Source organism: Chenopodium quinoa, unplaced genomic scaffold (genome assembly GCF_001683475.1).
Source record: "Chenopodium quinoa cultivar QQ74 unplaced genomic scaffold, ASM168347v1, whole genome shotgun sequence".
Classification (NCBI taxonomy): domain Eukaryota; kingdom Viridiplantae; phylum Streptophyta; class Magnoliopsida; order Caryophyllales; family Amaranthaceae; genus Chenopodium; species Chenopodium quinoa.
In genome coordinates, this window is record NW_018742630.1 from 2,814,514 (window position 1) to 2,839,597 (window position 25,084).

General features: G+C 33.1%; 1 protein-coding gene across 2 annotated transcripts; it reads right to left on the reverse strand.

Moving 5' to 3' along the window:
- Positions 1-1,470: 1,470 nt before the first annotated feature.
- LOC110721872 (AUGMIN subunit 8-like) lies at positions 1,471-10,006 on the reverse strand. 2 transcript variants are annotated; one of them, XM_021901091.1, is made up of 7 exons: positions 9,654-10,006; positions 5,885-7,376; positions 5,330-5,449; positions 4,798-4,914; positions 4,603-4,692; positions 3,404-3,511; positions 1,471-1,979 (listed from the first exon to the last, which is right to left on the reverse strand). In XM_021901091.1, the coding sequence occupies exons 2-7, from the start codon at positions 7,235-7,237 to the stop codon at positions 1,893-1,895; spliced, it is 1,875 nt and encodes a 624-aa protein (XP_021756783.1). In that variant the 5' UTR covers positions 7,238-7,376; positions 9,654-10,006; the 3' UTR covers positions 1,471-1,892. The 2 variants fall into 2 exon arrangements, with proteins under 2 accessions (XP_021756783.1, XP_021756784.1); XM_021901092.1 differs by lacking the exon at positions 9,654-10,006 and adding an exon at positions 7,474-8,059.
- Between the last annotated feature and the right edge of the window lie 15,078 nt (positions 10,007-25,084).

The following is a 25,084-nucleotide window of genomic DNA, read 5'->3' on the forward strand; positions in this document are numbered from 1 at the left end:
GGGTTAGATTTTTTTTTTAGGTCTAGGGCAATAAGGTAAATTCAATATAGATTTGTGGGCTTTATTTGGAGATTTGCGGGCGATGTTTAACAATCCACATAGAGTAACCCTAAACTACGAAGTAAAAAAAAAAATGATTTTTGCCCTACTTGGTGATTTTTGCTCATTATCCGTTATTGATAGCCTATTTCATGGTTGCTTAAATAGCTTACAAGTATTTTATTAGCTAATGGACGTATTGATTATTATTTGTGTAAAAGTTTTGGAAAACTAGTTACGGGATTTGAAGGGTGGGGGGATTTTTTTTTTTTTTTTTATGCAAAGGAATTACATATTTACATAGCTTGTTAATTGTTATTGTGTATTTGTGAATGTCAAAGCCTGGCTTCCTTCAAGCACAAGCCCACCTAACTCAAAGTAGACCTGATCAAACTAAGCCTGGCCTGAAAAAAAATCCGGGTTTAGCCAGAATTTTTGGGCTGTATTTCCAGCCCGACTCAATTGTAAAAAAATTGGGTTTGGACAGCCCAAATATCCAATCTAAAATTTGACCTATCTAATTTTGGCCCAAAATAGTAAATCTGGGCACGTATTTTTAGTTGGGCCCAGTCTGAACCAAAGGCTTGGCCCAAAATGCGCCGATTTTTTTGGGCATCCAACTCTGCTTGGCCTATAATCACCTCTAACTCAATGTGAACCAAAGATACCCAAACTGACATATGATTAGCACAGACACTGATCTAGCATGACTGGAAAAAATGATCCGAGTTGAACTTGATCTACACACTTCATTTGACAGCTCATTACAAGATTTTTCCAAAAAAACAAAATTCCTAAAAAACTTTAAGAGAGATATTTTGCTTTCTTGAATGGACACAATAATTTAGCATTACTCAAGTTTGAAATTAATCCCGATCGACTCACCAAACCTGACCCAAACATCCGAATTGACACCTCTAATATAGAGTATCAATGACGTGATGTATCACATGACTTGTGGACCTAAATCATGTAATCCAAATTTATACATGATCCACGTACAAATATATTGGACAATATATTTCCGCGTTCGACCCACCTCCCTAATGTGAAATGTCATATTCCAAGGGCACATGCACATCATAATTTGTCATGATAGCAACTTAGCATATACAATCCGACAATCCTCAATCTATATTGTCATGAAGTTTCCTCCCTCTATTTAGACATCAAATTCTTTAACCTTTATACACAATGGCAAATGCGAGCTTAGTAAGTTTGTGGGCGATACTCAAGATCTCGATTGCATTAGTCTTTCATGGCTATACCGAATATGAATGTACTATACATGTCCTTAGGAAATAAAGCTGAAGAGAATGTTTGAAAGCAAAAACAAATCCGCCACAAAGTTTATCAAGTCGATTCAATTCATCTATACCCTTGAGTATAAACAGATGGAAACATTAAAGAATGATCAAATAGATTTTAAAGTGAGTAAAATGTACACTTTCAGCGTTAAATAAAAATTAAATGATCAAATCTCATGCATTCGGAAACACGCTGTGCATGTACTTTTCTATATTCCTTTCATTTTTAAGTTAATTTTCTTCTCTCAGCAATTTTCTTTGCTTCTTTTTTTTCCTTCTATTTTTTCTTTTATCCGAGTGATACAAAATTACATGCAGGGCGAAAAGCGAGCTCAACAGCTCATTTCGAGAAAAAAAAAAAAAAAAAAAGGGAAAATTAAGTAAAAAAATTATGATTCTCACTAGATAAATAGAAAAAAATAAATTAAGGAAAAAAAAACCTAATATAGGGACCTAAAAAAAATTTACATACTTTTGAGACCTGAGAATATGGCAAAGTAGGAAAACTGTTAGCTTCAGCACCACAGCAGTAACCAAAAAATGTGTTTAGGATGTCCATAATAACGGCTCCCTTGTCTTCTTTAGTTCTTGTTGCGATTGTATTAGCTGCGTCATCAGACTGTATTCTTTCACCTATTTTACAGCAGCAGATATAAACATCAGGTACCGGTCCATCATTAGAAAGTAAAGAAAGATCTTGAAAGTTAAAAGCGACGACAATGGGGATGATAATGACGACTAATGGAGGCTGCTAATGCAAGAAGCATGATTAACATATTGTAAAAGTTGCAACAAAGACCAAACCAATGCCTAGCATATCTAATCATCAAAGCTACTGTATAATAGTTAAGTATGACCCCTTTTCGGGTTCTTTCGGTGGGTTTGATGATCACTCTCCACTTTGACTGTCTTCTAAAAGAAATTGACAGCCAGCCACTTCGATTTACAGATAGATCTTTACATAAAAATGAACAAAGTACATAAAGATGTTCTATAGAAAGTTCATAGGTTGTTACTGCAACTGACATGACTGAGGACAGTGGACCACCACCCATCAGCCAAAAAAATTCTAGAAATCTAGTATAACACTTTCGCGCTATTTGGCATTACAAGTACAGTCTGTTTTAGAAGCAGTAATGATAATAAGTTAATATGTAATCTTGCAAGAAAAGTCAACGTCCATGGTAATGTTTCTCCAATACTCTGTTTGAATCATAAGTATCTATACCAATCAAAACCACCTCTAAAATACGTAGTCATGACTGGTAATCAAAATCTATAAAGAAAACATGTAATTTGAGATAACTTGGAGATAAAATCAGAACCATAGACATTGGCATGGCCGCATGTTGCAAATAATATACAAGCTCACTATCATCACCAATATTAATAATCGCATACCAAACAAGTCGTTAATCTTGGTTAATTCAAAATAAAAATCCATTAAGTAGCTCAACCAGCTTTACATAATAAAATCAAGTAGATCTTTCATAGTCTTACTACAAAAGATACAAGTCCCACATGCAAAAAAGAATGCCAGGCAATCAAGATTGTATTCAGTCCTTGTCATTAAAAGGTGAGGTCTGTTAAGGGCTGTTTCATCGTTTCTTACAAAATTTAATTTCCTTAATAAACCATGCAATTGTATAATCATTGTCAAAGTTGTATCATCATAAAAACCAGGCAGTTGTTGGATTAGTGAGAGGCACTACTGAGAAACAGAAACATCCACTGAACCACAGCACCTCATAAAAAAAGGACCCACTAGAATAAATCAATAGATACTTAATAATCTTAATGTCCACAGACGACACATATGCCAAAGGATTGACCTGGACATGGCAGAGTTAAGGGACTTGTACCAAGATGACGAGAAATCATCCAAAATTTTAATAATATATCTGGTAAATTTCAGCATAATTACATGCATGCGAGCAGAAATGAAATTTAGCAATAATTTTCACTTTTTCAATAAAAAGTGCATGCACAATAAATATCATCATTAAGATGTTGCAAATTATTAGCAAGAGAATATCATTACTATGCGTTATCCTCACCTGCATGGAGGACGTTGAAGCTGACAAAGCCTCACACTCATTAAGCATGGCCCTCCCCTGTCCTGCAATATCAGAGAGCTCAGAAACCAAGCTATTGATTCCTTCAACCTACATTATATGAAGAGCAAAGCAGCTAGTCAGCATTCCAATAAGGAGGCAATCCAAAGTTGTAGGCTGGTAAAATTTACGGAAAAGGAAGAAAGGACTAATTTGAACAGTACACCTCCAATTCTCATGAAATGCTTGGCAGTGAAATAGCACACACATTATACAGGCATCTATATACTTCGTATATTTCAGCCATTTGCAACACTTATCATGAAGACATTAGATCTGTAGCACGTTGAAAGAAGATACAATAAAGTGACACTCTTATTGTTCCATTGCTCATAAGAGCATGGAAATCATTATCCTGGCAAGAATTAGATAAGCTGAGATATGCAAGGCAGAGGAAAAGTAGGTTCATTGTGTTGTTATCAGAACTAAAAGGATGCACACATAAGCTTTCCAGATAAATTGCAAAAAAAAAATCCCTCAGGAAAATTAGTTTTTGTGACAGGAAATAAATTCCTAAAGTTCTCACCAAAACACATCTGATACCAAAACCAACAAGCTGGAATTTCCATTATTTCATGTTTGATGTAACAAGTCCAACTACCTTGAGTAACAATCCATTAGAAGAATAAGTTTGATGGAAATGGAATTGAAAATTTTCTATTCATATAACTTTCACGGAAGTGCATGCAAAAAGACAATATGAAGCTTGCTGACATTTTTAAAACATTAAATTAATAAGAAAAACAGCATTCAAGTAAGAGTTGATCATGGAAAGTAGGTGGAGCTCAGTGAACCAAAAATATAGACTTTTCTTCAAGGAAATTAAATTTCCACGATGATATTCAAACAGACAAACAAGGCCTGGAGGGCAAGCATGTGGAAGCTGAAGCATATAACACAACAAAGAACTAATACAGAAAGAAAGATAAAACCAGAAACAAATACCATGAAAAAAAAAAATTCTTATGCCATAACAGGATTAAATAATTTATGCAAAATTACATCCCAGATTTTGCTTTTTGCTTCATTTGCAATGAAAACTGGATGGAGTAAATGATCAGCATCCAAAATATGCAATTTCAAACAAAATAAAAGAGTGCACTCAAATAGGACAAGAAACAAGAACTGGCTCCTTGTCTTACCTTTGATAAAACAGAACAGACGGAGGAACCCATTGCCTGCATCACATCAACACCAGAGCTAATTGAAGACTTCAAAGAATCAATATCAGCCTGCAAAATAACAAACATTATTTATTCATCCGAATTCATGATATAACAGAAGCAAAGAGGGTTTTTTTTGGTAATGTTGATCCAAAAGTCTTAAAGCTGCCTTACTTTTGCCCCTCCAGTAACTGGAAGCCGAAGAGTGCAAGACTCAAGATCATTGATTGCTCCATTTAAAGAAGTAGAATGGTCTCTCTCAACTAAAGCCCAATCTTCTAGATACGCCATCTGAAATTTAATTTTTGCAATAATGTGAAAGGGGAAGTAAGCATCGTCGTGAACCAGATAGAAACAGAAATTTACAAAAAAAATATATCCTCTCTATTATCTATTGAAAAACTAATGGTTAAAAATTAAGCTATGAAAGTACAAGGGCAGGTCAGAACTCAGAATCAGTCTACATAGAGTTTGTTTAAAAGAATACAGTTTCCTGGGAAAATTTCCTGAGCTTATTGACACGTAATTTCTAATTCACTTAATATTTTACAGAAATTTTTAGTAGAGTAAGCCAAGTGATTCGATGCATCATAATTCACTCGTAAAACAAAGAACATGAAGGAAGTAAAATCCATCTGATCAAGTTGCAAAGAGAAAGGACATAATGAGTTTGCAAAATTAAATTTAAGACTCAAGCAAAACTTACTTGCTCACTCAACACCGAATTCAGCTTTAGCTCCAGATTCAGCTGCTGAAGATCAATACGCTTCCTTATGACAGAATCCCACAGTTCCAAATTTGTCTCCCATACATTATAGAGTGTTTGCTGCAGTACCAAAATTATTTAGTACAATGAAATTTAAATGCAAGCAAAACTACATTATACAGGGTTGCATCACTTTCAGAGAAAGTACTTCCAAAATTTACAATTAAGAGAAAGAATGCAGATTCTATTTTTAGGACTTTGTTGCATCAAGATAATCACCATAAAATGCCTATTTCTTCCCCAGTTAACTAGATCCAATCACATATCCTACAGAGCAGCCAATCACTAATATCCTACTTTTTATCAAACTAACCACTCATATATCCTATAGCTCAACTATGTGTTTCAAAAGATTTTCATTTAAATTGCCTAATGAAGATCTATTAAATGAGTAATAATCTAATCATTCAATTTTCAAAACTACAAAGCTAATGTTTTAGATAGGAGAACAAGCTTAACATAGTTTTGGTTAAATAATAAACATTGAAATTCTACCTCTGCAGTAATTTTCTGAATATACAGAGCAGCCTCAGCTCGAGCATTAGCAAATCTCCACTGCAAATGTCTATTATAAAACAAGCGCAGCTGATGAGCCTCTTCTAATTGGTTAGTTTTCTTGCCTTTCTTAATATCAGCAACAAAACTGAGCACTGAAGTTGTACTACTGGGTTGTCTGGTGGGGCTAGATGGTCTAATCCTCGACGGACTTGCTCCCCTAGACTGTGTAGGAGTTGACGGTCTCGTTTTGGATGGACTCGGTGTGACTTTGGAAATGGAGGTCCTACTAGGTGATGGGAGACGTGACCCAGGCAGTGACCCAGATCTGACTGAAGAAGCAGCTGATATCGCCTTTTCTGACGAATTAAAACCGTTGGCTTTTTGTCGTGCAGATATCCTCAGTAAACTATCATCAACTGACTTCATCCGTAATCCCAGTGACCCAATATGATCATCAAATTCTGACTGCTCTGAAGCATCACTCGAAGATTTATGTAATGGCCTAGGAATATTATCAGCTGACAGTCTCCTTAATGAAGGTGTACCAATACCAGGAATCGAAGAACTCGGAATTTTAGCAATTCTATCAGTGAGATCCACACTTCTTGTCATTATATTAGAACTAGAAGACATTTTCCCACCTGTTCTACTAGGCCACCTATGCTGATCAATCAACCGGGATTGTGAACCATCAACAGGTCTCGAATTCTCAGATTGATGAGATGAATTCTTCCCTTTCAATGGACTCCTCTTCCTCTCCGGGGTCCCTTTCCTTGGCGAAGCAGCTGCCTCAGCCTGTCTTTGTGCTACATTGGAAGATGATTTCAAAGTACGATCTGAAAGGGCATGTGAAACAAGTTTCTCTTTCTCCTTCTTACTAACAGGTATTGAAATGATATCAGATTGAAACGAAACACTAAGACTACGCATTGTGGAAGGCCATAACACCTCTGGCAACCTACCGCTTATCATCTTTTTAGCAGATATCTGTGACTCTGCTGATGTATCCGAAACTGGAGTCGTAGGCCGAGACACTGATGTAGGGGTGGATGACCTTTTCCTCTCTGCAGACACAGCTCTCTTAGAACCATCCCCCAATTGGGGTGATGGCAATAATGATGCATTAGCATTCCTAGCAAGGTTTGGTGATGGACATCGCCTCGAATTCGTAATCGAATTCGGTGGCGGTGTTGGTGATTTGTATCTTGAGCTAACTTCTCTGGTCCGGGACCGGCGTGTGGCGGTACCGGTCGCAATTCCATTGTACTTTTCAGCCGGAACCAGTGGTCTTCTTGCGGTATCCACAGCTAAATCTTTACGAAATTCTCGCACGGCGTCAAATACATCCATCCAAACAACCCAAATTAGACGACATTGGTGAACTTTTTATCAAATGTACATAATAATAATATATTGCAGGCTTTCATATATATTATCCCACATTCACGCTCCCACCATAAGAAGAAGATCCTTTCTGGGGTGTCAAAATCTGCCATAAATTCAGAAGAACAAAAAAAAAACCAGAAAAATAAGATTAAAGCAAGATTCTAAACTGATAGGATGATGAAATTTATCAAAAAGATTACATCTTTATTGGTAGAAACCCAGATCTAATTGATTATGAATTGTACAGATCAGATCATGTGAGGATGATCAAAGGACTCTGTAAATTAAAGGGGTGTCTTTAAATTACAGGGCAGATTACTGATACTGAAGAATTGTTGGGCATTAACGGTCATCTGCTTTAAGGGTACCCCTACAATTAGAGGGATAGCTAGGAGAGAGAAAGGGTGATGGGGGGACCGTAAAGAAGAGAGGAAGAAGGGTGATGAGTGAAGCTAGAAAGAATGATGTGGTGTAGGTTAACACGGGTGAGGTGCGTAGGATAAGACAAGTGTTGATTTACCCTTTTTCTTGCTGATGGAGTGACCACACTAGAGGGGGCAATGGCTTTTGTCACTCTCACGGGAGTGCCATGGTCGGGTAGGCTGCCCTATTTAGGATTCTTTCTCTCTCCTCCTTCTTACAACTTACAAATCTACCCTGTCCTGTTCCTGTCTCCTTTCCCTCCAAATTTTATGAAAGGGAATTCATTGATAATGAGATTAAACTTCCAAATGCAGCAATTACAGCTTGTTTGTTATCAAGGACTTCTTTGTGGGCATTAATATTATAATCCGGATGGGAATCTATGTTACTCGGACCCTTGATACCTCTGAGACGAGTATGTGTCCAAGTGTCATGTGTCTGAACCGCTATTGAGGTGTTAAGAACAGATACAACTTACAATGAAAATCGCAGGGTAATAATCATTTCTTGATGGGTAATTATGTTTCACTGTATCTAATAATCTGTCACAATCAACTATATTTAGGGACAAAGCTAATTCCTTTATTGTTGTGGGAAGTAACAATTATGGTAGAGAAAATGATCATTTCTTGGAAACTCCTAACATATTAAGGTAAAAAAAATGTCACTATTAAAAAGAGTAGTTTGTTCCTTTCAAGTAATCTGATGAAGACAACTAATCTCCCTTGTTTAAAAGGTTAAAATAATAGGAAAAGTCTCAATTTACAAGACTTTATAGGGATTAGCAGTGAATTTCTTGAGATTAATCACAAGCATTAACTGTTTCTGCTTGTCATTAACACTACAAAGTTGGGGCTAAAAACATTCAACTCCTATTTTACTAGCCCAATTTATATGGGAACATGGGTTCACTGTTTAGGGATATGGAAGACGGAGACATAGATGGAGGTCCACGTGCCTTCGATATCATTGTTCATCCCCATAAAATTCACCGTAATAGACTACGTTTAACTAGTAGTTACATCGCAGGAAAAACTTGAACACAATAGGTGTATTAGATAACACTCTAACACAGGTTCTAATCATCTTAAAACATATAAAAGTCTGTTTCTCAAAGAACACTGACCAAAACTAATACAACCGGTTAAGGTTTAAGGTGTAACCTAAAGCTAACTTGCCTGGGGTGTGTCATTGACTCATTGTACAATAAAACTTGCTAATGAAAAACTTGTACACAACAGGTGTATTACATATCTAAAAGTCCGTTTCGCAACGAATAATGAACAAATTTAACTCTCGGTTTAGGTGTAACTGTGTAGAGAGTACCTATAACCAAATTCACCCAGGTGAATACGGAGTATTAAATTAGACACAACACACAGGTGTTGCGCCCGGTTGTACAATAGAAATTGCTATTGGACTTAAGTAATGCGAGTAGTACTAATTACTCCTATACTAAACTATGTTCCCCAAACTTTATGATTCTGACAAAAATTTCCAGGCGAAAAAAATAGAAATAAATGAATAAAATAAGTTTTGACCTTGCTGAGACTTGGTGATTTCCAGAATTTGGAGCGAAATTCAATGCACTCTACACGGAAGATTATTATTCAATGCGCCAAATTAAAAAACAAAGTTCCAATTATTATTAAACTTTTCGATTTTTCTGGCTTTTTCTCCGTGAAATAATTCAATATTAATATTCATATAAATCATGGAGTTTCTGAATTTGGCAGGTTCATGTCCCTCGTTTACAGGACACCGAAATTTGCATACATTTTATCAGAAAGAAACACGCCAAAACTCCCCTTACTAAATTACTCTCGCGAAGAGGGAATCCTAATCGTCTTAACTTTTTATCGTAACTAAGTTAACCATAAAAAAATCGATCAATGAATAATTTACAGTCGTATGATAATATCAGGAACCCTAATTAACAAAATTAAATGTATCATACCTCAGAAATCAATCAAATCGGAGATTCGGCACGAAAACTTTGAATTGAAGCAGGAATTTCCTCGATTAGCGAAATTTGGGGGAATATTTGACGAAAATTACTGAATTGAAAGTGTTTGAGAATCGTATTAAGTGATTAATTAGTGAAATGATCGATGTAAATCAATGGAGAATTAGAGAGAGAAAGCAGTTGAGAAGAGGAAGAAGGAAAAGAGAAAAAAATTTGGAAAATTCAAGTTTTTAGAGAGAAAGTGAAAAGGAGAGAGAGAGGGCCCGTTGAAATAGGAGTTGGTCGTTAATTTCGCGCCACCTTGATGATGTTTAATACAAGTGTTTATTTTCATGTAGTAGATTTGGAAACTTCCTATAACAAAATGTTTATTTTAGGTTTGGTAACTATTATACATTTGGGTGTACCATGATGTATTAAGGTATATGTTTTTAATAGCATAGCATTATCAATGAGAATACGAAAAATAGTTTTATGTGTGGTTTTTTTTTAAGAGAAGCTATTGCGTGCGGGTGGCTTGATTTATATGTTTTACTTGTTGGCTGATATGTATCATGTGTTGGCTGATATGTTTCATTTGTTGGTTGATATGATTTTTGTGTTGGCTAATATATTCTTTTTGTTGGCTGATATATATTTTTTTTCTTTTGTTGACTGATATCAGACATCATTTGGCTTATATGTTTCTTTAGTTGGCTGATACATTTATTTTGTTGGCTGACATGTTTCATTTTGTTGGCTGATATGTTTATTTTGTTAGCTTACCTGTTGTACCTGTTGTTTTTGTTTGCTGATATGCTTCATTTGTTGGCTGATATGTTTCTTAGGTTGGCTGATAAGTATCTTTTGTTGGCTGATATATTCTTCTTGTTGGCTGATGTATTCCTCTTGTTGGTTGATAAATATCTTTTGTTGGCTGATACGTTTTATTAATTTCTGATATGTCCCTGATATTAACTGATAACAAACATTAATTGGCTAATATGTTACTTTTATTGGCTTATATACAAAGTATATACAGGTACAAATTATTTCTTTCTCTCTCCTCTTGGCTGATATACTAATTTACAACCCAAAAACAATCATCAATCTCTCCAAACACAAAAAAAACCCCACCAAACAAATGATTTTCTCTCTCTTCCCCCTTCAATGGCCCGTTCACCTTCTCACTAATTTCATCATTTCCTTCACCACTTTCTCTCTCCTCCCCTTCAATGGCAGGTTCACCAAAATCCCACTCACCAATCCTCACGCCACCCCACTCAACTGATCCACCGTCCACCAAACCTACCGCACCCACCACCAACACAACCACGCACCACCACTCTTTCTTCTTCCTGCCACAGCCACGCTGGAGCCCATCCCAACCACGCAAACCAGAAGCACTACCAGCGAACGCCCCTCGCCACATCAATTCCCACAGCCACCAGCAGCAATTTCGCAAATCGTGAATTGCAATCGTAAATCGTAGCAATCGCAAATCGCAAATTGCTTCTAAGTAAATCGCAAATTGGTGGAAGAAAGAGGAGAGAGAAAGATTCAGTTTTCTAATTTCCAGAGAGAAGAAAAGTGAAAAGGCGAAAAATGGAGAGTGGTCGCACCAAACATTGGGTGCGTTTGTCCGCACCCAATAGTTTGTCTTTTTTTAAAATTTATTTTCACTCATTTTAGTGAAAATTAAGTACATTCCGTGAATAATTTTAAATTCAAAAATGAGATGTGCTTAAGAGTTCTACTTAAAAAAACATAGTTTCAAAACTAAGATAAATTCAAACGAATTCAAATAAAAAAATAGCCTTATTTAAATAGTGAATGAGTGAATAGAATGCACTCGTACTGCATTTATGATTTGAATGTATAATAGATTTTACGAACTTTAACTACCTATTTGGATAGCCAGTGAACTACAGTTTCTTTTTTTTTTTCTTTTTTTTTTGGGTTTTGTTTTTAAGTGTATTGAATTATAGGTTTTGCATACTACTCAATACTCATACACCAATTTCTTCTTTGCTTAGTAAATTAAAAAAAGAAAATTTTAGCATTTGTCAACATGATTTGTTCAAATCAATTGCATAATGGGAAAAATAATTAATCAACAAAATTGATCAATTTGTTTAGTAAAATTTATTTCAATTCAGTTTAAAAGGTGAAGAAACCGTGGCCTAACTAGCATTCTAAGAATTAAAAAAAAATTAGGTACATTTTTATCATAAATGTGTGGGTACCAATTTTGTAATAGTTATATATGGTAGCTTTCTTGGTTTCTAATTTAATTTTATGCATTTATGTAAAAAGAAAGGTAAGTTTTGTCTCATTTAACAAACATACTCCGTGTTGTTTTACTAAATAGGAAGATATTTGTCATTTAAGTATATGTATATCTATGAATTGCTAGGGAGCTAGCTAGTTTGATGGAGATAGATTATCTAATACATTTAGATTACGATTTTGAGGTATTAAGATGATTAATTAGGTTATATCCTATCATCTTCTCTTGCACAATATATTTAGGGGGGGGGGAAATTACACATGAAATTTAGTATTTAATTGAAAACAGAAAAGGAAAAAGAAAAGAAAAAAAGAGTATTAGAATTTTTAGGAAAATGATTAGAAATATAAATGCAAAATCTACCAATTACCTTGGTGTGGTGTTTGATTAGTTGCTTGATTTAAGTGTATTGCTCAAGTACTTGATATGCTACGTATGTCCATAAAATTTGAACACAAGACATTAACTAGAATTCTATATATGTTTAAAATCTTTCTAATAATGCTCAAACTCCCTTAGCCTTTTCTTTTATCTATAACTCCGATATGAATTTTAATTTTATCAATACTATTTCCAAAATCAAGACAAAGAAATGCAACATCGTTATGGTCCTCGCCTCTTCTCTAACAAGATTTCAAATAAATATGTTCTTCTCGATCACACAATAAATGGGGTTGATCCAAACTCTAATCTGCAACTTCTCACTTAGAAACACAGTACAAATAAATTACCAATTAATTTGTGCAAACTTATTGTTTGTTTTATCACAACAGCCCATATATAATACTCCGTATGATTCTGAAGGATCATGTAATTTAGTAGGCAATGTATATATATTATAAATTATTTTTCATTACCTTTGTAACCAATCATCAAAAATACTTTCACTTTACTAAACTATTATGTTTTCAACTACACTTAATAATTGCGAAAAAAAAAAAAAAAAAAAAAAAACTCATATTATATGCAATGACTTGCCATTTGCTGGGTTAATAACTAGCTACTTATTAAGTTTATACAAGTATTAAATCATGGTTGGATATATAGTACTAAAATTATTTATAATAAATTTATCAACATCAAATATATATATATTCAAATGCTATAAATTTGAAAATTTATAACAAAGTTCATATTTGGACATTTGTTGCTTGTAGAATTACTCCGTATAATTATTCAAACTATTCATTGATGGTATAGTATATGGAGTATTTCATAACTTTTTGAGTTGATTGATTGATTATACTTCAATTCTTTCGTTTTTTATTGTTATTTGTCCTATCTGAATTTTTCATAATTTTCGGTGCATTTTTTTAAAAAAACAATATCAAGTATCTAAGCTCAGACAATGTCCCTAGTCATTACATAGAACCAACAATTGTACTTTTGATTCATCATGGCTCAATGCAATGATCTTTTCTTAACCACTTTTTTTTTTTTTTTTGGTCATTCATTACATTTTGATTTTTTTCCCTTCCAAAAGTTAACATCAACATAATTTAGTGGTAAGACATTTAGTGTGAGAACTTAAATACATGTTCGAATCTTGTACAGATAAAATCTACAATTTTTAATGTAAATTAATGACATAAAATGTGAAACAATCAATGAGGAAAATAATGTAGAAGTGTACATATATGAACTTATTAATAATGAACTGTAAAGATTTAATATTTTTAGGACTTGTTATTTTCACCTTATTTTCACTTATTTCAGGAAGTTAAGATAATTCAAGAAAAATAAGTTATGATAAGGGTTGCTACACATTAGTCAAACAAGTTCAAATTACAACTAAATAAGTTATGATAAGGTCTTATAGGTTTAAGAAGTTTAGATAAGTTCATTAGATATGATAAGTTTTAAAAATTGAAAATTAGGTGAATATAACATACACACCCTTAAATTGCAACTCAATTGGGACAAATCTAACATGTTTTTCCAATGGTATGTTTTTTTTCCTTATATATAGTCCAAATGAGACAAACAAAAAAGAACAAATAGAGTATATAAATTTGATATTTCCCTTAATTAAACTACAGCTTAATTGGGACAAATCTAACATGTTTTTCTAATGATATGCTTTTTTTCGTATATATATATAGTTTAAATGAGATAAACAAAAAAGAACAGAGAGAGTATATAACTTTGATATTTACCTTAAATTACAACTTAATTCAGACACATCTAGCATGTTTTTCCAATGATATGTTTTTTTCTTACATATATATAGTCCAAATGAGACAAATAAAAAAGAACAAAGAAAGTATATAACTTTGATATTCCCCTTAAACTACATCTTAATTGGGACAAATTTAACATGTTTTTTCTTTTTTTTTTTTTTTTTTTTTTGACAAAAGCAAATGATATTAATAAAATCAGAGTTTACAACATACGGCATAAAAACTAAAGCTTACTACATGGCTTTTAGCATTTAAGCCTTTCCACCTTTCTACACTAAAAACCAAAATACATAACTGGAATTGGCTGGAAAAGTTGCGAATCATGACCCCTTTATAGGCCAAATAGCGGATACCTATTTTAAAACATAAAGAGAGCAGAGAGCATCGAAACTGTTTGATCATGGCTAGTTTAAACTTACCAAGTGAGATCAACTTATCACCACGTAAGATCTTCAACCCGATCACATGGACATGTGACCTGTTTCGGGGTTTTTTGATGTGTCCTGCGGGAGAGTTACAATTCCAAGAATGCCCTTCGACGCCTGTGCCTGCAAAATCACGAAGACTCTTGGGGGTAGGAGCTCCGCCTCCGACGATCAAGTTAGTAAAGATACGGGAGGTAGAATGCACGTAATGTAGAAGTTACTTCTCGCGTAATGGGAGAATTCTGCAATTAATATTGCTCGGGGTAAGTGTTTTTCTTTTTGAGGAGTATTCAATGTGAACAACAAATGTTCCAGCCCCCCATTAATGAGGGTCCTTCCACTATTTATAGTGGGGAAGGGATGGTTTCCCTTTTAGGGTTTAGAGGACACGTGTCAGCAGAGGATTGGAGCCCTGCTGACCAACGGCTGGATGCCACGTGTCACTAGGCCATTGGGCCACGTGTTTAGGGTATTTTTACCCCAAACATGACCTATCATTCATAAGTTGTTCTTGATTACAAGAAAGCTTTAACCACGTCGAGGCTCCTGAAACCCCAAAACAAAGTTTGGGCGCCTGCTTCGGATAAAGAAAATCAAGAGTAATGATCACTCCAATGAAAGGAGCAGAATGACAACCATAGTCATTCCACCATAAAACACACCACACCCTAGCCATGGCCAACTTCTTGTTCGTCCCCCAAACAACGACAACCCAAGTTACCTCTCTCAACACAACAACGACACTAAATTCCTTGACAAAGTATCCAAACTCCCTCCTCACACAACCATCCAATAAACTATAGCCAAAACAACTAGAAAAATAGGACAACAACCAAGAAAGGCTAAAATAAACCATACATAATTTTAAGAAATAAAGTAAACTCTGAATAACAAGAAGAAAAAACATACTTAGATAAGACGACCAAATCAGAGAACCCCTCTCGGACTCAAAATCCGAAACCATAATAGTAAAGAACCTCAAAACCCTAACCCTAACCCTAACTTCACCGTTTCCGTCACGAACCACTCCTGACGGCGGCGTTAGGCCTAGCCCTCTAGTGCAAGGACCCATGAAACCCTAACCCTAACTTTACCGTTTCCGTCACGGTCAAAATTACCAATGACCTTTATGACGGCGGCGTTAAGCTTAGTCCTTAGGCCTCTTGTTTCGCCGGTGAAGTCCTTTGACTGTGAACCACCCTTTCAAAGGTGGGTAAAAAGGGGTTCTCTAAACGTAAGAGTCACAACAACACCTTGCTTAAAAGGGGAAAAGAGAAGAACGAAGGGGACTACTGAGAAAAGAAGAGGGAGAAGAGGAGGAGGGCGGAGTCTTTCTGGTGGACTTCACTGACCGGAGGGATTGAAGGGGAAGCAGAGGAGGCGCGAATCTCGCCGGTGGTCTTCACCGCTTCGAGGAAATGCAGGGGAAGCAGGAGAGGGAGGAGCGGCTTAGAGGGAGCTGAAGAGGTTGAAACTCGCCGGAGAAACGGCTGTGGCGCCGGATCTCCGGCGAGCACTTAGGTTTACGGGGAGGTGGCTGCTATTATAAGAGAGAGAAGGGAGTGTTTTGTAGAGAAAGAAAGAAGATTGCTCGTTTTACAATTAACATGTTTTTTCAATGATATGTTTTTTCTTATATATAGTCCAAATGAGACAAATAAAAAACAACAGAGGATTTTTGTATGGCCATTGTTGTGAATACTTCAACTCTATAGAGTACCCTACATGACATTTGTTGGTGCTTTATCTCGTCATAATTGTCCATCAAGGAATGAAATGAATGAGAGTCTTTTGGGGGCCTTAAAATTGTTGCGGTAGTTGAACATGCTTGTTGTTTTGGTAGACCTAAGAATTAAGATCATATCTAACTTAATCAAGAGCTCTTAAGGAAACTTTTAGGCGCTGACTTAGTTTGCAAATATTAGGAGCAATTCTGTAATGATCACAAATAAAACAAATTCCTTTATCACACGTTAATATATGTATTATTTGTGTGTTATTTTCTCGATTTTTTTATTTTATTACTTTTTTACGGTAAATGAAATTTTCTTTTTTACCCTTTCTTACATACGCCGCCTTATGGTTCAATTATTATACTAGCCCTAAAACGAAATAAAGATAACACTAAAATATTTATTATACTAGCCCTATATATATGCACGATTGCATGCATTAATTTTGACATATATAATCATGCGATTAATCAAACAAAAAAGGAATGACATTTATGTTACCATAGAAGACACCCGCTACACCTAAAGCATCTCAAAAGAACAAAAATGAAAAAAAAGTGATCACAAATAAAACAAATTCCTTTATCACACGTTAATATATATATTATTTGTGTGTTATTTTCTCATTTTTTATTTTATTTTATTTTATTACTTTTTTACGGTAAATAAAATTTTCTTTTTTACCCTTTCTTACATACGTCACCTTATGGTTCAATTATTATACTAGCCCTAAAACGAAATAAAGATACCACTAAAATATTTATAATACTAGCCCTATATATATATGCACGATTGCATGCATTAATTTTGACATATATAACCATGCGATTAATCAAACAAAAAAGGACTGACATTTATGTTACCATAGAAGACACCCCCTACACCTCTAAAGCATCTCAAAAGAACAAAAATGAAAAAAAAGAAAAGGAATTAGAAAATGTTTTTTTTTCTTCTTACATCTCTAAACAAATTTTCTTTTCCTATCAAATAAAAATGAACTCTTTTTCTATTAACTCTTGATCATTTTCATGATTTATGTAATTATGTTGCTATTAAGTAAAAATATACAGAGACAATTATTTTGGTCTTTAAGAATTAATTTTTAAATCATTAGTATGATTCAATAAGAATTATTGGCACGATGAACATAAAAAGTATGGAAATTTTTAGTTAAATGCCCACAAGTCGGTCCAAAATTAAAGTTTGCATTAATATAATTTTTATCGTCATTATATTATTCTTGTTTTTAAGGCGTCGACGATAGTATAACGTTAATTACACGGAGAAGTCTAAAAAAAGTCTAACTAACCCAATATCTTAAAGTATTTGTCACTAAGCACGATCTCATGATTTGCAGTACAAATGTACAATTGTAGCAAATCTTATTGTCACAATAATTAAAATTGGAGTTTTAATTTTTTTACAATATTAGCCGTTTAGATAGCTATCTAAGTCCTTTTTTTTTAATACTAACATTAAGGTAGCAATCCGCTGCAACGTCCTGGCCACATATTATTTTTTCACATTAAACAGTGACTATTTTCACTAGAAAATGTCAGAAAACGGTAGTAATGATGACAAGAGTAGTAATATAATAGAGCTAGCTAGCTATCATTAGTACGATGATGAGAAGATTGGTGAGTAAATAATGAGTGTCTATCCACATCAATTTAAGGTTTCTTCAAGCTAAGGCAAATAAAATGAATGGTGAAACTTTAGGTTTCCTAATTATTGTCATGATAATGCTTAATTTAAGATTATCAGGCTTGAAATGAAGTGAAAATATCAAGTGATTAGTTGACAGGGGTGATTATTAACGAGAAAGAAAGTGTAGACATCCATATCAAGTGTCATCTATCAAGAAATTGGGTGAGCTTTAATTTTTAGTCTTTTAGTTGTATTAATATAGCAGTTGTTTTTGCAGGTTTAAACATAACTATTCAAATTCTCAATACTCACATCTTACATATCCACTCATAAAACATAAATATAAAAATTAATTTATAACTTCCAACTTTTTCAATTTCACTTACAAAATACTCATATATCCCATGTTAAGAATATTGCACATTTGTACGAGTACAATTTATGTTTATAAAATAAAGAGGAGTTTAGTCATTTAATTATATCTATCATGAAATAGGTAATTAATTGTTCATTAAATTCTCCATAAACAACCTACTATATCTTCGTGAAAGATAAATAGTTCATATAAAGTACACAAATTCAAATATCAATTTTCTAAGATACTCCGTATTATTTACCTTGGATTAAAGATTTCAAACAAAAAGAAACGGAATACATAAAGCAAAAGATAATACGAGTATAATATTAAAATGTTGACTCGATATTTTTTTAAATAGTATATTACTCCATTTAATATTGATGCACCTCGATCTCATTAGACAAATTATAAAATAAATAAATCAATCGCAATTAAGTACGTAATAGTAAGAGAATATTTAGAGCCAACAACATTTGCTTAAGATGTCATTGTCATCTTGGTTTTGACCTTGAAGAAATTTTCTCTCCAATTTTGTAAGCCAAGATTTATCTTATTAGTTGACTGACCCACACCTAAAATTCTAAGAAAGCAAACGGATAACATATCCAAGCAACTCCATTTGAAAATGTCATATTTCAATATAAATTGTGACTTCGACTCCAGATTCTATTGGAATGTTTATTAGTAGTTGTTTTTTGAGAGAAATGATTTATGGTGCATTGTTATTCTATTTGTATGGGTCGTCCTCACTTATAAAATACGAAGTATGAAGTATATATGACTGTTTAGAATGAGAGATGATTAAAAAACTTCAACGCATGCTTTAAGATTGACTTTATTTTTTTTCAAGGTATGTGAATAAGGTGATGAATATGGTTAGTATGTAAAAGATGATTGTTCATTATAAATAACGTTGAAACTTGGAGGATTATAAAATGCGCATAAAAATCGTAATAAGTTCGGATACAACAAGTAAGTTTAATTAGATGCGACAAATTCAAGTGAAAAGATTAAACCCTCAATTATTTGACAAAAGCCGTAACAAAAAGTATATTAAGTCGAGTTTAGTTGATTCTTCTCCCTTTTCTTCAATTGAAGGGAAGTTTGATTGATTCATGAATCTCCTTAATGAACCTACTAGCTTGTTTATGGGCATTACACATGAGAGCATGGCCTAGCAAAGTCTCAAAAAAAAAAAAAAAAAAAAAGAAAAAAAAAACACATTTGAATTTTGAAACATAATTTACAACAAAATCAAGCGGGGCATATTAGGATAAAAATTACCTATACAAAAAAAGCATAATTTTTTAGATGGCTAAGAATGGTCTCTATATATTAATCCGTTATTAATCATTAGAAGAACAATACCTATAGGCCCGGGCCCGGGCCCATGGCACCATACTTATGTATGTTGGTAATTATAATGTTCTAAGCAATTTGCTTCATGCATGTTACAAAAGAAATAAACAAAGCATTTGTTGTAATAGGTTTTATAGCCTGTAAGTCATTGCTTTAGTACACTTGCTCCCACTTTATAAAATTTCAAGCGAGTTGATTAGTTCCACCAACTAATAAGATTGTTCCTTCGCCTAATAGTTTCAAATATCCCTAAGCTATATATGGACTAGTTATCATCATGTAATGCATGGGGTTAAATGGGGGTATTAATAGTAACAATAACATCGTGAAAAGTATGCCTTTCTTGGGGTGAATATTATTAAATTACAGTACATTATTTTTATATATGTATTATTTTATTTTTAGTTTTTTCATAAATGGGATTGTGCAATTAAAATTTAAATCAAGACTTTTTCATTGTTTTAAAAAAATTATAGAAGAGCAGTGCGTGGCAATATTGTTGGTGTAAAATACCTTTTCAATAAAGTCATATGGGTAAAATATATTAATAGACAATTTGTTAATCAATAATAATTAGAAAAAAAAAAGGCACTACAATATAAAAATATGACAATGACAACAATTCGGAGTATGAAGCTTTATTTCTGTATTGTTTAATAGTGTCCATATAATATTTACCAATTGTATGAATTTCATACTAATTTTTTTTTTTTTTTTTTCAAAAACTGCATTATTAACTAAATTATAAATTTTGTAATACTATATCGATCAATATTATATTATTTGTATGCTAAATTAGTATAAACAATGGAGTTTATTATTTTGGAATAAAAGGGTACCTCAAAATTTAAGCAAATTGTCACATAATAAATACATAATCCAACATGTCTAATGGCTTTGTCCCACAAAACCAAAGTGTTTACAATGGTATGTCATAGACTCATAGTATTACGTGGCATACTTTGACGAGGGCATTAAATATTTTTGGAATTAATTGAATAAAATATTCTTAAACTATATTATGCTTAAAAAATAGTCTTAATAAACATACTTAAAATATATAAATGAGGGATTCCCGCCGTCTGAAGCTTTGTTCCCTAGCAACAAAATTTTCTTAGCTTGGTTCAGAGAGCACTTGTTGGTATGATTGAATAGATTTTGTATGTTGCTAATTAAGCAAGGTGATGTTTGTCTTGTGATTTTTTTTTTTTTTTTTTTTTTTTTTTTTTTTTTTGGAGGTGGAGTTTATTGTTTAAATTATAAGCTTCTAGAACTCAATAGGTAAGCCCCAGTTTATTACATTGATAAATAAAATTTGTTTATCAAATGAAAAAACCGTAAATAAATTAACAAATATATCTAGTCAGTATAACATTTTTGTAATTATTTCAACACATGCCATGTAGGCCCATTTTATTTAATAAAAAAAAATTGTTGATTTATTACAATCTTGCCACTTATCAAGGTGATAAACTTGTATGTTCTCAAAACTCAAATCAATGTAGGCCATAAACTGGCGATTATAGGTAGACAAATGGTCTAATTACTTGTATATTGTTTACCTATTGCCAAAAAAATATACGAACTACAAAGTATATATAATAACTTGTTTTGGTCGATATCTAACAACTCTTAGTTCAATTAGGCTAGCTACTCATCTCATCTAACAAAGATTTTCAAATCATATCACTTAAGATAGATAGTACAAGTTAATTAATTAAATCGGATTAATAATAGATTATCATATATAATTCGTCACAAAAAGAGCAAAGAATTTCTATAACATCGCTAAGAATCTTTGATATGATTAAATGATTAAGCACCTTAGATTCTTCTAGCCTAAGTGTATAGACAATTTACCACTTTAAATTATGAAAAAGTTGTACATATAACATATATATCCCTTTGCTAGTTGCTATGCATGTGCTTAAAGGTTTATAATTACAATGGATAATAATATAAAGTGATAAATTAAATATTCAAAGGTTAGGGGAATTGAAGGAGCTCACATGTACTTCTTCAATTGATCAGCTGTATAGATATAAAGTAGGGAAATTAGAGAATAAAGCAAATTTAAGCATGCATATTGAATTGCTTGATTTTTAGTTTTAAACTAATTATATAAGCCCTTTTATTTATTTATTTATTTATTTTTTTAATTTAACTTCTTTCATGTGTTATTGTTGTATTTTTCATCCATTAGACCAAAATAAATCCATCTTTATTAATAAATGGTCAAAGTTAATTAATAAACTGTGTAAATATTAAAATATTATTCTGCACGGTTAATAAAAGAACGGAGAAAGTATCATTCAGTTAACCATGAAGTATGATATAAGTATATGATTTTTTTTTCCATCGCATAAATATGACGTTGATGAACTTTAATTTTCTTTCTATTGTGTGGACATAATACAATACCCAAAAAAGACTGACTCTACAATGTATTCGTCTGCCAATCTTTTCTATACAAAGCTTGCATGATGATATAACAATCAGGAGAAAAGAAAAGAGTATATATGATTAAAAAGCACACATCTTATGCATTTTACAGGCAAAAGAGCTAGCTATTGATTGGAAACTCAAACTAACGACTAGCTAGACACTTATACGTGAAGTTATTGATGCATGTATAAGGAGCTCATACCCTGATTAAGGAAATATGTCTACAATTTATGCGAGAATAAAAGAAAACATCCATCTTGTACATTTATATACACTTATGCGAGATGTTGGTGTAGTGGTGATTGAGACTACACCTGGTAGGGAGAACTGTGTGTTCGAACCCCCGCAACAACAATTGGGAAGGGACTGATCCTCGAATTCAGATTAGCCCAAAGGGTAAAACGGGTGGAACACCGAAAAAAAAATACACTAATACGAGATGTTATTGGATGAGGAGCTCATGCTCTAATAAGTAAATATGACTGTGATATACATGAGAATAAAATAAATATTTCTTGTACGTTTGTAGACACTTAGATGAGATGTTAATGGATATATAAGGAGCTCATACTCTAAGAAAATTTCGTATGACTCTGATTTACGAGAGAATTAAAAGAAACAACCATCTTGTACATTTATACATTTCATTCTCACGTTATTAACGAGTTTAAATAAACACTCTAAAATTTTAACACCACGTCGTATTACCTATGTTATTTGAATATGGTACTGATGCTAATAATCAAATGAGATTAATACATGAACTCCATATCATATTAGGTGACAGATTTAAGTCTTACATTATAGATTCTCATTGAATTAAAGCTAGCATGCATTATTATTGGCCTAGCTTAGTTGCTTACTTTCCCCACTAGAATGGGTATGAAGCTATGGAATGAGGACCAAATAAAGATGAAATAACAGCAAAAAAGAGATGGGGTTATTCGATCATTTCATATCTAGGACAAGTGGACGTACATTTATTTCACGGTGGTCCTTAGACCAAATTATGAGCCTAAGCCCTAATACAAGGATATATCATGGGCTGGGGTTTGTATATATTTAACCATCCCTTTTTAACCAATAGGGGTATATGTTATTGCTTTGTTTCGAAGCAAAAGGTATGTGACTACTCCCCTAAACTTTGGGATCAATATTGGTGTTGTTGATTATAATAAGAACTTATATGGGCAAGGTTAATCGGACTTACTTGACCGCCTTAAAAAGCTTGAACATGACTCAGCTCGCCTTAACTTAGGATCAAGTTATAGGCTAAATTTAAATTTTTGATTTGACATCAGCCTTAAACGAATCTCTAAAGTATGTATTTTTCATAAAAATTTAAACAAACCACACAACCAAAGCTATTTGGTAGTTGTTTCTTATTCCTAGTTTTTTTTTTTTTTTGGATTGTAGCTTCTAGACGAGCAAAGAGAATGAACGAGAGGGGAGGGGGGGGGGGGTGGACTTTGTTTTGTACCATGGTCTAGTAGCTAAGGCAACTCATTGTACATTAGAAAATCACCAATTTAAAAGTTGTTGTAAATTTAGACTTGTTAGATTACTATTTTAACAAGTGAAATATTCTTTCATATATTAATGTAAAGTTTTATTCAATAATTATAAATTAATTACTACTCCATATAATATATAGAGGACTTAATTAATCTCCAAGCATTGAATTGAAGTAATAATGTAAAAACCATGCAAAGTCTATCTGAACTTTTAGAAACTCCACTTCACTATGTATAGTACTTTAATTTAATTTGCACTTGGCAGACATAGAACTTTTATTCTTGTGACACCTTCTATTTCGATCTAGTTGTAAAGGCTGAAAAGCAAACACATAAAATATCTGGGTAGTCCTTTCTATTTAAAGATTATACTCTGCCAAGCAATTCTAAACAAGTATCTCATGTATTTCAGGTGGAATAGTTAGTTACAAAAAGAGAGGAAAAATAAATTCATGAACTATGAAGTGAAGTACACACTACATGAAGGTAAATGTCCACATAGCTAGAGCTAGAGCTTGAGCTTGATTAATATAGTGTTCTATATTGAGTTACAAATTTATTAAAGGGGATCATTGTGTGTATACAGGTAGACATGGAAAACCCGACTTGCCCTTATTCACCCAACTAAAATTGTGTGAATTATTATGAGTTGTTAGGGCGGTTTTATTTAGATACTCAAATCACTAACATCAAATATCATATTATTCGTTAATTTTTATTTTAAAAAATAAAATCCTAGCCTCATCCATAATTTAGTTATTGTAAGCGATGTACTCTCTTTGTTTCTAAACATTTGTCCTATTTGTTTTTTGTTCTGACTTTCACTGCAATATTGCAATATTGCAATTAAAATATCCTAACTAATATATATATATATATATATATATATATATATATATATAAACATACTGTCCCATTCCCTTTTTTTTAGCACCATGGACCCACTTTTTGTGAAAGTTTTTTGGGTCAAATGATGCAAACAATAAGAGACGGAAGGAGTACATACCGGAACTACTCCAAAAACACCCCGCATGAGTATGTATTAACTTTGAAGTACAATAAATCATCAAATTAGAATCTCTTAATACTCCAAATTAGAACTACCTTGACCAGTTTCTACCCTCACGGTTTTTTTAGTCCGATATTTGAAAGTAAGGGAGAAGGGTAGGAGATCTCTACCTTCAAATAATGTCTTTATTAAGAATTAAACCGTTATCATATTTTCCAATAGAATGAGTTTAGCTTGGTTACGAACTACCATATTGGCATGCCACGTGCCTACTAATAACTTTTGTTAAACGTGGCATAAACTTTGGTTTCTATATTTGGGCCTGTACTATAAGCTTTCGAAGTTTCAATCCTATATTTGGGCCTAAGTTAGTCCTCTTCACACACCACACCCGAAAAGCCCTAATTTAAAAAAAAAAAAAAAAAAAAAAAAAAAACCTTATAACTACGAAATGTATATAAACCCTATCTAATTCTTTGAGTC